Source organism: Scleropages formosus, chromosome 13 (genome assembly GCF_900964775.1).
Source record: "Scleropages formosus chromosome 13, fSclFor1.1, whole genome shotgun sequence".
NCBI lineage: Eukaryota > Metazoa > Chordata > Actinopteri > Osteoglossiformes > Osteoglossidae > Scleropages > Scleropages formosus.
Window position 1 is genome coordinate 27564798 of NC_041818.1, and position 13231 is coordinate 27578028.

At 49.4% G+C, this 13231-nt stretch overlaps 1 protein-coding gene across 1 annotated transcript; it reads left to right on the forward strand.

Moving 5' to 3' along the window:
- The first annotated feature begins 5979 nt into the window (after positions 1–5979).
- cxcl14 (chemokine (C-X-C motif) ligand 14) lies at positions 5980–11330 on the forward strand. The gene is made up of 4 exons (XM_018733330.2): positions 5980–6233; positions 7682–7787; positions 9596–9709; positions 9924–11330. Exons 1-4 carry the CDS (start codon positions 6164–6166, stop codon positions 9937–9939), a joined length of 306 nt encoding a protein of 101 aa, XP_018588846.2. The 5' UTR covers positions 5980–6163; the 3' UTR covers positions 9940–11330.
- The last annotated feature ends 1901 nt before the right edge of the window (positions 11331–13231 follow it).

A 13231-nucleotide genomic window follows, 5' to 3' on the forward strand; every position in this document is an offset into this window, starting at 1 on the left:
GCGCATCCAAAGCCAATGTTCTGACAGTTGGATTTTTTTATAAGTACTTTATTAAGGCATCTTACACAACGATAACAAATGAGCTATTTTCAGCAACAGGGAGAAAATGCTTTAAAATAGAGCAGAAATCCACAACTGAAATGTGTTGCTAATGTGAGCCAATGCCAGACTTATGTAACATAATCTGTGTTAGGTGTCCTTATCACACATTAACCCACTCACCAAAAGCCAAGGATATTAATATGATGAGTATTAATTATGTAGATTAGCTGAGGCATGAGGGATCTTGGCAGGATGCGCACGGCTCCTCATCTGGCGAGACAAATTCCTGATTACGACTGAATGATGGCGCACGCCGTCTGTAACCGCCACCCTTCCTGTGCGTCGGACCGAGAACTCAACGCGATTTTTGTTGAGGCCCCTGCAAACGCTGCGGCCCGAAAGCGCTTTTCTAATCACGGTTAAAGATTGCATCCTGGGATTTATTGAAAATTCACCCATTGCCACCAGACACAAACAGTTCTGCCCCCCCCCAACCACACACACACACACACACACACGTACACAGAGTGACGGGACTGAACAGCGATGCACCCGTTTGGTGTGCGAATCCAGAGTTTAAGACGAGAGAAGTTCGGGTCTTTCCGGATTTCTGTATGTGGAGACTAATGGCTGCTTGTACACATGGTGTTATCATGTACCTTTTCATTACAAAATTGGCCTTTTGATGAACAGCAACAAAAAACAGCGTGTTCGCCTTCAGGCCACGATGCTTCCTTATTTTTACCGTTTCCATAGCAGCAGCTCTTGGGCCACATGGCCAAAACAAAACAAACAAACAGCTTTCAAACGGGGGAAGGACGTTCGAAATGCCACGTATCCGAATGGCTCAAGGGGAAGGGCAAGCCCGTAGACGTTGGGAAACGTTGATGGTTTTAGAGCGGCCCCTCCTTCGTTCCGCAGCTGTGCCTTGCGAAACATCTTCATGGCTTCGTATCGTGACGCCAGCATCGCACCGCCTCTCAAAAACGGCGGTCGCCGCGGGGAACAAAGGTGGAAACGGTTCGTAGTCGTCTCTTCCAATAAGTGCCTTGCCCCAAAGGTCGCCTTGGACTCTACCCTCTTCGGAGGACGCTGCAAGGTGACCGAGAGAGGCGAAACGCGGGACTCTCTGCCATGTGCCAGGTGTGATACGAGCAGGTGTTTAGGTACGTGTGAAAACCGACAATGTGACATACATCAGCAGAAGCCCAGAGGCCAGCTGAGCTGAAGTAATTTCAAGAAATCGACTCCCTTCCGCACACTTTGACACCCTGTTCCAACACGTCAGAATCTTTGAAGGCAATGTATGTCACTGCTGGAGGTCAAGCGAGGAATTCTGTATGACTGGCGTGCGCTCAGAGTGTCTCGGCTTAACTGCCCTTTCTAATTAAACAAGAGTGTTGAGACGACACCAGGAATAACTCCTGGGAGCACAGCTGCTGGGTTGAGAACTCGCCGTGAGCCCCATCCATGCGAGCGGGTTGATGGCGCTCTCATAATCGCAGTGCGGCTCAAGTTTTCTTTGGCCGTTAAAACCATCTTCTCGTAAGGACAACGGCGCTGTGAAAACCAGCCAAGGGCTACATGCGCCGGCCATGTGAAAGGCATCGACTCGTTGATTAGTAATGAGTTCTAAGTAATAAATGAAGATGATGATGATGATGATGATAATGATGATAGGAACTGGGTGATTTCAGTGCAGTGTCTTGACAGTTAGCCAAGTGGCTAACTTCCTTTGATTTTTTTCCTATGGCATTTTCTTTGGATTTATGTGAACGTTTTGTTCTTTCAACAGGGCCAGTATCGCTTTTGCAATCCAATGACTACTTTGTTTTGCTCAGCGCAGCGGTTTCTGCCCTTTTTTACGTGACGTTGGGTGACGCCGTGAAGGCTGCCAGAGAAAGGCTCCTTCACTCTTCTTTGGGCCGAACTCGACCGCCTCATCGCTGGCCTCTGGGGTCACGTTCGTCCTGTTGGACAGCAGGATGACGCCTCATCGCGGCCGGGGAACGAGGCTATCGTGTGGGCTGGAGGTCCCGGCTGCCTTAATTACCGGACAGGATGATCTATGGTTCCCCAGGCCCCGGCCAATTAGGAATGGGACGGCGGTGTCTTTATTTGCCTGCCAATGTCAACACGAGCCCAGCACGCCGCACACTTTTCAACATATCTGCTCCAGCACACTTCCAAACCGTCGAGTCTCCGCTGTTCCATCCGTCCGGTCCGTGACCCACTTTGATGCCTGCGACAAGCCCCCCCACCCTTTGGCAAAACAGTGCCCCTGCGTCGATGTCGTTTTGCAGACACGTGAGGTGCGCTCAAGGTGGAGCGGCCGTGCTTTCGGAGCTCGGCCGATAGGAACGCCGCGCTCATGGAAAACAGCTCCAGCCCCTCAGAGCGCGAGTCTGTCCTCCGCAGCACTTCGACAGCCTTCTCTTTCCTGCTGAGCGGCCACGGCATCTCCACGAGGCGCTCCGTCTTCAGCGGATGCCGTCCTCAGCATCGCATTCCGCCAGCTGTTCGGCCGTGCGTCCGCAAGCAGCGCGCTCGGCAGATGTGGCGGCGAGGCCTCGGGGGCCAGCGGGCAGCCAGAACTGGGGCAAGTGGAGACGCTGATTAATTATCGCCCGCGCTGGAAGGGAGCCCTGCTTATTGTTTACACGATCCCCCACCCCCCGCCTCCACAACTCCACGAACTCGCGGGACTGTTGACGCTCTGTGTGGGTTGGCGTCCACATTTAGCTGCCCGGCTAATTGCAGGCCTGGAAGTTCGTCTCAGCTGATCTGTTTAGCTTTCCTAGCATAAATACAGCAGGCCGGAGTGCAGGGGGAGGTGTTTTGTCTGTCTGAGCCCCGTCCGCGGTATCGGAATCGCAGCGTGGCTCGATCTCGATCTTAACTGAAGAAAGCAGACTCTGTCCCAAGCCAGGGTTGGGGAGCGGGGATGTCTGCCAGCACAAGTCCTTGTGTATGTATTCATGGAGATGGAGTGCAGGTGAGCTTTTAGGTGGAGGGGGGCAGAGGGACTGCCATTTGTCAAAGCCAGAGCTTGTTTTATCTGTCACCGCAGGCATCCGCACGGCTCTTCTGACTGATACCTACGATTTCGGTCTGGTTACACAACCAAACGCGGCAAGAGATGTAACGCAGCAGAGCCGGATGGCACCGTCCCAGCGCTCACATCCTATCCACAGTGACCGCGGCTGCGGTGCCTCATCTTTACCCTCTAAACACGCAGCTGTTCGTATTTCCTCAAGGATGTCCGAGGACGCGTTTCGGGGGGGAGGGGAGGGTAGATGTTGGCCGAATTTGCACGCCCATCGCTCCACATAAAGTTGCGACAGACACGCGACAGACACCGCGCAGGCCGCCGTACGAACGGTGACAGCTGGGATGACAGGCTTGGCCGGTGACTCCGGCCCAGCAGCGCCAATATTCCCATGGCATCCTCTCCGCTCCGTGAATGAGCTCGAAAAGCGGAGATAAATGCCCTTCTCATCGCCACGCATTTCAGAGCCAGCAGAGACACAAGACTGTAACTCGCTCGGCTAAACAAAGACGTGTTTACGCCCATGCGTTTTCTTATATAGATAAATGTAAATGTGTTCATTCATATGTAAAGTGTCTGAGCCTTCAAAAGAGCAGAGAAGGGAAGATCATGCTGCACAAGTGAACTGTTGGGTAAATAATGGTGCAGTTATGTGTGCGTCTCTCTGTTTTCCATTAGAATGTGTTACTCAGAAGCACAACAGCAGGGCACCGGCGGCTCGCTTTTTGTGTCTGATTGCGAGTTGACAGACTTGCCCCAGTTTTTAACTAGAGAGCCCCACTTCCGCAAGTTGTTCTCACCCTCCCAAGTATGAAATCCATTCTTACAACATTCCTTTTCAATTCATGTCAACATCCTTCCTTGTCCCCCCCCCCCCCCTTGGCTTGTTTTACCTTATCTATTACGAACGTCCTCTCGGGAAAATGCATGTCATAGAATGAATATATTATGAACTCTGTAAGCAAACACTAATTCTTACAAAAGTGAATTTCATACGGAATATGGGGAGGAGAAAAAAACTGGCGCCTAAACATTAGGGAGACTATAAGATACTGGGACAGCTGGTAGCGTAGTGTTTAGAGCTGCTGCCTTTGGACAAAGAAGGTTGTAGGTTTGAATCTCACCTCCCTCTGTAGTACCCTAGAGCAAGGTACTTACCCTAAAACTGCTCCAGTAAAAATTACCCAGCTATATAAATGAGTAAATAATTGTAAATACCTTAACATTGTCAGTCACTTTGGAAAAAAAGTGTCAGCTAAATGAATATCTTGGAAAGTTTTCCTTTCTTGTCCACATATGACAGGTATGAGGGGACACTCGTTCCGCGAAGGAGGACAGTGAAAAGTAACGCGCAGGAGGAATGTAGTTTCGTTTTGTTTGTTTGTTTGTTTGTTTTCTGGAAGGCTTTAACCACACAGGCAGCTCTGCCAACACAAGGGGAAACTGTTATCATCCCTCGATGGTCCCGTAATTCGGTATCGACAACAGCTTTGAACAGATGTGCCGTGAGGGGGACATCGTTTGGAAAGGACAGGTAGCGCACATCGAAGTACACAGAGAGACTCAACGAGCGGACACAGGGAAGGAGGGTACTGCCGTCCGAGCGCTGGAGTCGGCGGGCTTCGACGAGCCGACTGCCGAACCTCCAGGCGGAACGAGGAGAAGCAAAACGAGCTTTTGTTGCACCGGGGTTCAGCGGTGAACCCAACTCACACACAAGACCTTTTAAGGTATTGTGAAGAAACCCCGTCATCAATCACTCCAAGCCCCGTGAAGCTCCATCAACATCTCCCTGTTCCAGTCCCACGGGTCACCGTCAGACACGGGAGCAGCAATCTCTCCGTGGAGCCCGGAGACGTGCCGGACGCGGCGGGACGCGCGGCGAGGGCAGGAGCACGCCGGATGAGATCACGTTCCGCTTTGCACGCCGTGGACCATCTCGAGCAGACGTGGCGTAATTTGCAGGAACAGAAGGTCGAGAGTTCAAGTTTCTTCGCAAAAAAATGCCAGATTCCGAGGCCCGTGTTTTTCTCTCAGTTCTCATCGTTCTCGTAATCGCGGCAAGATGTGGGCGCGAGCGCTCGTCCCCTAAGTCCAGAGAGCGCTGCTGAACTTCTAGAAGCATCCCTGAACCCTTGCTTCTCATTTTGCACATTGACAGAGAATGCTGTTGATTTCACACCACGGTAAAGGCAGGGTACATCAAAGAGAAGCAGGTAGTATCCTTACGGTCACTGCAGTTTGAAGGTGCTGGCTTTGAATCCCACCTCCCGCTGCTGTGCCCTTACCTGATCCAGGTACTGGCTGAGAATTTACACGGTAAATACTACCCTGCCCTGCAGGCGGGCAAAGTGTCGTAAAGTCAGAAGCCTTAAAATATAACGGGCTCCTTGAAGAAAGAAGTGAGAGAAACAATGACTAAATATTGATATTGGCGGGGCTGTGAACACGTGACTTTGTGCGGTTTTGTATTTTATCTCCTGCACGGGCGGGGTGAAAGAATGAAGCGTCACTAACTACTGTGCCTGAAAGACTGAGCAGAGAAATGAGAAATAATCACGACGTGTTGAAGGCGCATATATTTCCGCACCGATGCTGCACCCGACACGTCACGGCCGCTCGGTCCACCTGCACAGGTGTCGCCGGCACGTGCGCGGTCCCTTCGAGCTGCTCCAATACTTCGGCGAACCGTTATTCGCCGCGAGACACCGAGAAGCGGCGCGCGCCCGGCCCCGCCCCCTCCCCCCGGTGCGCGCCGCTCGCCTCGTCCACGTGACCCGCGCGTCCGCTCGCCCTGCATATTAATAAGTCGGCGGAGCGGCGGTTTGTTAAAAAGCGAGGCGCGAGCGAAGGCACTCAGTCTGCGGCGGCGACGGCGACGGCGGCGGCGCGTGGCTACGCGGACACGCGGACAGACGGGCGGGAGCAGCAGCAGCAGCAGCAGCAGCAGCAGCAGCAGCAGCAGCAGCAGCAGCAGCCTTCGCTTGCGCAGCTCGTGCAGCTCCTTGTGCGGCGCGTGAAGTTGATTGAGGAGACCTGTGCGCGCGGAGAAGAGCGGCGGCTGCGGGCGACATGACGCGCGGCGCGGCGCTCCTCCTTCTCGTGCTGCTGCTGGTTGCCGCGTGCTCGCCCAGCGCGGACGGTAACGTGCTTTACCTTGTTTACCGTCCCGTGTCCCGCCGAGCTCGCCGTTCGCCTCGTTATTGCGCCGTAAATACTCAAGTCAGTCAGTGTGACACTGACAGGATCGTTACTACTCACTGGCGCCGTCGTTATTGGTCCGAACAAGACAAGTGCAGGCGCGCGCAGTGTGGTTTTTCAGGAGAATCATCAATATTTATATGTAATATTCAGACTCTTCTTTTCTCTTGTTACTTTTCAGCTGGTACTAGTCTGGGGTGGAGGGACCCCGTCGTTGCGCGCGCGCGCGCGCGCGTCCCCCTGTCCCCGTCTCCTTTGTTTTCGACGCGCTGAGTTCTGCGCTCCTTATGTTTCCAGCAGTGTGTGTGTGTGTGTGTGTGTGTGTGTGTGTGTGTGTGTGTGTGTGTGTGTGTGTGTGTGTGTGTGTGAGAGAGCGAGCGAGAGAGAGAGACAGGCTGCACGCCGGCGCGTTCTTTTACACCTGACCTTTGCCTTTGGTCCGCAGTCGCGCGCTCGGTGCGCTTCGCACAGGTAACAGCTGGAGTAGTACAGTACAGTAGTGTGTTTTGTGACGAATATAATATGACACATGAATTTAACGCGGTCGTAATAAAATAAGTGTCACGTGAGTCCGTAAGAATCGATCCGAACGATTTCTGTGTGTTTATATACACACACACACACACACACACACACACACCACCTCAGCTGAAGAAGTCCAGTTCACCTGCTGAACGGATGGATTTGTTTCAGAACTCAGCATATTATTTTGTCATTTTTTTTTTAATTTTAATTTATTACTCATACTCTGTTTACACTGATTTCGGGTGGTGCTCACCCCAGTAAGTCGCCCTGGACAAAGGCAGCAGCTCCATAAACAATAATAAAAATAAGAGTAATAAGTCAGACACTGCGCTCTGCAGTTTTTCCCTGTTTATCCAGAGCGAAGGCTGACATTTCGCAGGCCCTGTTGGACCAGCTGCCTGCGAAAGCGACCGGGTTCGACAGCGGAACGGTCCGGAACGAACGCTCCTGCCCTCTGCTCCGGGTCTCGCTCGCGCTCGGGGAGGGGGGCGTAGCGGTTAGAGCTCAGTCAGGGGACCGGTGTCCAAATCGCTCCGCCTGCTGTAGTGCTTTATGAGGCATCTTGATGCCAGTGGATAAGGTAAAAGTTACACTGGTTTACCAGTTTGTGCCGCCGGGTAAGTTGCGTTGGAGAAAAGCGTCAGATAAAGGAACAGATCATATAAATGTCTCGGCGCACTGTGCTCCGGTCATACCTGTCTGTGTGTGACAAACAGAGATTTACTGCAGGAGGAGTAAGAGTGCGGAGCAGCGCGGGGTGACGGCGAGGGCGTACGCGGGGCTGAGGGATGGAGCTGTTGACCTGTTGCTCCCCCCCACCAGGTTTACCACGCTGCAGTGTGAAACCTCTCCTCTGTTTTACAGCGTACAAGTGCAGGTGCACACGGAAGGGGCCCAAGATCCGCTACAAGGACGTGCAGAAGCTGGAGATCAAACCTAAACACCCTTTCTGTCAGGAGAAGATGATTTTGTAAGCATTTTTTTAATTAATTATCTTTTTTAATTTAGCACCAAACACCACCCCCCGTGTTACTTTTGTGTCCACTGCTTTATGCACTGTAAGAAATGTTTACGCGTTCATGTTCCACATGGAGAGGTGGGATGTCCTTTTCTTTATTTACCAGCACTGCTGTCAGGCTGGGAAACCTCACGTCTCCCCCCGATAGCGGGGTCTGCTGTTGGGTGCTTGCTGTCAGAGCGCCCCCAGTAGGCGCTGGAGAGGTGCCCACCGCTCGACCTGCCCATTTAATACGCAGAAGGGTGTTGCAGCTGTGCGTGCGCTGAGTAAGGCTCAAACCAGGAGCCGCAGCTGCTGGAAACGCACCGTGCTGCATCTCCAGAACATCCTTCAGGGAAGAGGATAACATCTGTTTGCTGCCAAGCTTTTTTTTTTTTAAAACACTTTTTATGTGCATATTTTGCTCAGGGATATAAATTGTTGTCAATCTCTCCTGGACTTTCAGATGTTACTTAGGTCTTTGCAGCTGGACCAGTTCCCATCATGACTTCACATCGTGCTTCTTGACTTTCTTGAACCTGTATATTTCCTAGCCTTCTTGTGGCTTGAATTTGCCAAAAGAGCCCACAGGTTGAGACTCTGTACGGGCCAGTCTCCCCTTGTAGCCTCTTCCTCCCGGGGGTCACCTGCCTGGCCCAGTGAGAACGTGGTCGACTTTCATCCTTTCCTGTACAAAATTACGTCTCCAGCTCGCTGAGTTCCGGTTACTCAGTCCATCTTCTGCGTCATTTTTAAATTTATTCACCCTGTTTGATCTGTCGTTGTGAAAGCGCGTCCTTGTCCAGGCCACCCGTCACACAGAGAGCCATTGTTGTTGGATGGAGAGGCTTTCCCAGGCGACGAGAGCCTTCCTCTCTACATGAGAGCACATGCTCACCTCCTGCTGAAAGCTGGAGCAGCAGCCCTTCGCTCATGAGGGCCCCCTGCTTTTCATCGCCCTAAATAATTGCAGGCGTGGAGGGTGTGGATGCCCTTTATATTGAGGGGTGATCTACCCGTTGAAGTATTTCCAGCTCTTTCCTCCGCCAGTGGTGGACAGCGGCAGCTTGCTCTTTGTGTCCACCTAGTGTTCACCTGCAGTATTGCAGGAGTCCTTTTAACTGCCATGACTTCCGGCAGAAAAAGTTACATGATATCTTCAGATGTTAAACTGTACACTTTTCGCTGTTTGAATCGTGTATGAACTACACCGATTTCTGCTTTAACTCGGTATACACTGGGGCTGAGCCTTTATTTTTCCTGCGCTACAGCCTTCATTTGGCCCAGTTGTGCCCTTTGGGATCAGCCCACTGAGGGCCGCACTGGATTCTGGGCATAGCTGTGCGCCAAATATTTGGCTGGTGTGTGCAAATGAAAAGGCAGGCGTATGAAAACGGCTCCCGGCATGCTCCGGAAAAGTGTGGCCCTTCTCTTCCTCGGCTTGCCGATACCAGCTTGTCACAAAGGTTAAGATTCAAGGGTGACTGCCACCCCCTGCAGTGACCCCCTCCTCCATTTGGTGTGGCTCCTCCCCTTCATTCTTTTGCCATAATGACATGACTGGGTCCAAGTGGAGCTTCATCTGGCCACGTAAACCTGACGTGTCCGTGGGAGAGACCCGACCACCTGCCAGGCTGGGGTACGAGTCCCTTTGCCATCGGTGCTGTGAGCCGTCGCCAGGGTTGCAGGATTCTAACGCATGTGACCGTGACCGTGTCGCTTAGGGTTTTTGTTCCGACATGATGCTGCTTTTCATAAAAATAATCTTTCTCACTGCGCAGTGTTACCATGGAGAACGTGTCACGGTTCAAAGGTCAGGAGTACTGCCTGCACCCCAAGCTGCAGAGCACCAAGAACCTGGTGAAGTGGTTCAGGATCTGGAAGGATAAGCACAGGTGAGGCGACTCACTTGGGACTCGCAAAGTGTCTGACCTAAATATGATAGAAATATGTTGATGCTTTAACAGCGGTGGTGGGGTTGATGATGATGATGATGATGATGATGATGATGATGATGATGTGAACTGGGACACCGGTAAACAAGGTCATCTTTGTGGCTTAGAGCCGTACTCTCCTGTTCTCTCATCGCATCTCTGCTTTTCTGTGCAGGGTCTACGAGGCCTGAGCTTTTCCAGGACACTCGAGTGGAAAGAGGCACGAAGCACAAGACATATCCCAAAATAAACAAATATGGCTTTCTCAGATATAGGGCTGGGATTTATCAAGGACGAAGGATCTTTTGTAACGTGGTGGTGCCATTTTTTTTTTTTTTTTTGAAGCGAGTATCTTAGTGGAACTGACCTGAAATTTTGATTTGTAGGTGCCCTATATGTGTATATTTACAACTATGTACCTGTGTCAGAATTAACCCGTGTGGGGGAAAAGTCCTTCAAAGATCTGGTCCATATTGTTTTTGGGTAGAATACGTTTGTCCCGGGACCATATATCTCCCGTGGGACTGTTGTGTTCTGGAAGCACCTGCTTACTATTGTAGCACCGGGAATTTACCCGGAGATGTTTGTGTGCTTTCCAGGACTGTCACATATATCAGTAGCTAAAATCAAAGGGGGTCTTCAGTAAAAACCCTGTAATGTTTTATAACCTCCCCCCCCACGTATAACAGCCCAGGTTTTAGGTTTTTCTTTTTATACTGAAATATGTTACTATACCAGTAATAAGCAAAAAAAAGTTCTTGAGCAAATTATTATAAGAGGCATATTGTCTGGCCAAATCATGGTTTTGTCTAAGTTTACATAATGGTGGGTAATGTGTTCAGATATTTCAGTGATGGGACATGAAGCAGAATCTCAAACCAATTTCAACATTTGCAGGAGCAGAAAAACACTATTAATCATCCAGTTTTTCAGGGTTGTGCATTCAGTTTTAAGTCAGTGCTGTAATTTGAAATTAAAAGTGCTGAGAAGGTTTAACACAAGAAGGTCAGAAATGATCTTTACAAAGAGCTGTTTCCACTGAGATGTGATTTATTGCCATTTTCTGATCTCAGCCAGTTTCCCTGTTTTGGTGGGAGGGAGGGGTGTTGTCAGGGCCCATGGGGAAAATGCTCTTCTCCAGAACGGTCCTCTGGCTGTTGAGAGAGTGCGCGCGCACATACACACGGACTCTTCCTTAAGGAGGAAAAGCATTTTGTACAATTCAATTCCACATGCCTTTCGTACACTAGCATTTGCATTTTTCACCAAACCGAATGTTTAAGTATATTTTTTTTTTCTTTGCTAAACCTGTGCGTTTTCCTTGTTTTATATCGTATATATATATATACAAATGTATAAATAAGCGGATTGTAAATATGCCACTATCCAATAGTATATATGGTAAAATTCATTTAATATATCTTAGTGTAATGTTATGTATTACTGAGTTATCATTTTGCTATTTAAATGTTCCATAACAGATATATCAGATCTTTTTCGTTGGGCCGTATGACCCAACAAAACTTTTCTAGGCATTCCAAGGACAGTGTGTAATGACCAAGCAATAAAACAATTTGAAACAATCCCATCTATTCTTTGTTTAATTTATCTCATTCCTGTCTCCAGAGGGACTTACATTGTTGGGCTTGTATAACAGAATGATTTACCCCTTTACACAGCTGGGTAAGTTTTACTACATTTCTGAGACTGCACACCTTGTCCTGGGACCAGGTTTCAGAGAGCCGGGGGCGGGTGTACCGAATTACGGCATGTCATGTAGTGGTTAAATCCCTTCCGGATTTGAAAGACCAGGGTTTGAATCCCACCTCCTGCTGCAGTGCCCTTGATCAAGGTACTCGGTCTGAATTGATACAGCAAAACTTGTTCAACTACATGAATGGGTAAATCACTAAGTTCCTTTTGAGCAAAGTGTCCGCTAAATGAATAAATGTAAATATGTATTATGAACAGAAATAAACGATAAAAAATAGACACAAAAAACAAAATTGCCATTTTGCTTTAAAGTCTCCAGGTGAGCCTGAAATGAAAATATCAGGCAACAGCCATTTGGATTTGATGCACTGTTCTCTCATGCAGTACCATTATGTTTATAATCTGCTGTGATACAGACCTTTTACAGTAGATTGAGAGGGATAACAAGCAGGACAGCTGGTAGCATAGTGGTTTGAGCGGCTGCCTTTGGACCCAAAGGTCACAGGTTTACATCCCATCTTTATCTCCAGTACCCAAAAGCAAGGTACTTACACTAAGTTGCTGCAGTAAAGTGACCCACCTGTATAAATGGGTAAATAACTTAATGTTGTAAGTTGCTTTGGGGAAATGTGTCAGGTCAATGGCTTCACATTGTTCTGTGCCGGTGAAGTAAAGCCCATTGTAGTTCTGATATGTGCAGCAAACAGCCCCATACATTTATATTACATGATGTACTTTTATATTCCTGTGTAAATACCTTTATGCTAACCTGCATAATGCTACTGTCTGATGGCTTTTGCACTGCATAACATAAAGATAATTATGATTATTATAGTAATAATACAGTAAATAGACACATAAGGACACGGTAACTGTCAAAACCAAGTCTTGCCAGTAGGTGATGCCCAAAGCCTCTCGCTGAAGAGAGCTTGTCATTTTACTACGGTAACCTGCAGTAACGATCATGGAGAGTCTGGGAGGGTCCGGGCATTCCACTTCAACACCGAGTCACACTGTATCGCCAACGTAGTGTTTAACATACTGTGGGATTGCTATAAATAGGGATTAGTCCTTTTATGTACTTTTAAAATTTCAGAAACGGAATATCAATCAGAGGATGTGGCCGTGAGCGTGTAGAATATTATTAGTTCATTTCTTGGCTGAGGCTAATATCCCATTTCAAATACGATGTCTGACCACTGTGTACAACTGGGCATTTTAATGTAGTAATTCAAGGTAAGTACTGCACTTTCCTTGTTCAAGGTACTACAGCAGTAGTGAAGAATAGGTTGTGAACCAACAACCTTCAGGTGGCAAGATCTGGCCTTAAAAAGGAAAAACACTGACCCTCCAATTTCAATTTATCAGATGCTTTTCACCAAAGCAACTTCTAATGGATTCTGTCTAGTGTTATCAGCCAATGGGTCACTCATCCATACGCCAGCGGAACACACTCTCTCTCACACTTTGGGGGAACCTCAACAACATGTCTGGACTGTGGGAGGAAACCCACACACACACGGGGAGAACATGCAAACTCCCCACAGGCTGAGCGGGTATCGAACCCACGTCCTCTTGCACCACCCAAACACTGAGACAGCAGCGCTATTCGCTGTGCCACCCTCCCTCCACATCGGTGTCCCAGACGCGCGTCAACTCTCACAAGTGACACTGTATCGACCTGTACGTGCGTTACGCACAGAGGACTTCTTATTAGCGACCGCCTCATGTCCTCCATCCCTCGGCCTAACGGCGGCTCCACTCATTTAC

Bases quoted from the DNA above. Each gene is read 5' to 3' on its own strand.
- cxcl14 (XM_018733330.2), top strand. From the start codon at position 6,164: ATGACGCGCGGCGCGGCGCTCCTCCTTCTCGTGCTGCTGCTGGTTGCC. The intron at 6,234-7,681 runs GTAACGTGCTTT...TCTGTTTTACAG, and splicing joins GTGCTCGCCCAGCGCGGACG to CGTACAAGTGCAGGTGCACA. The intron at 7,788-9,595 runs GTAAGCATTTTT...CTCACTGCGCAG, and splicing joins TGTCAGGAGAAGATGATTTT to TGTTACCATGGAGAACGTGT.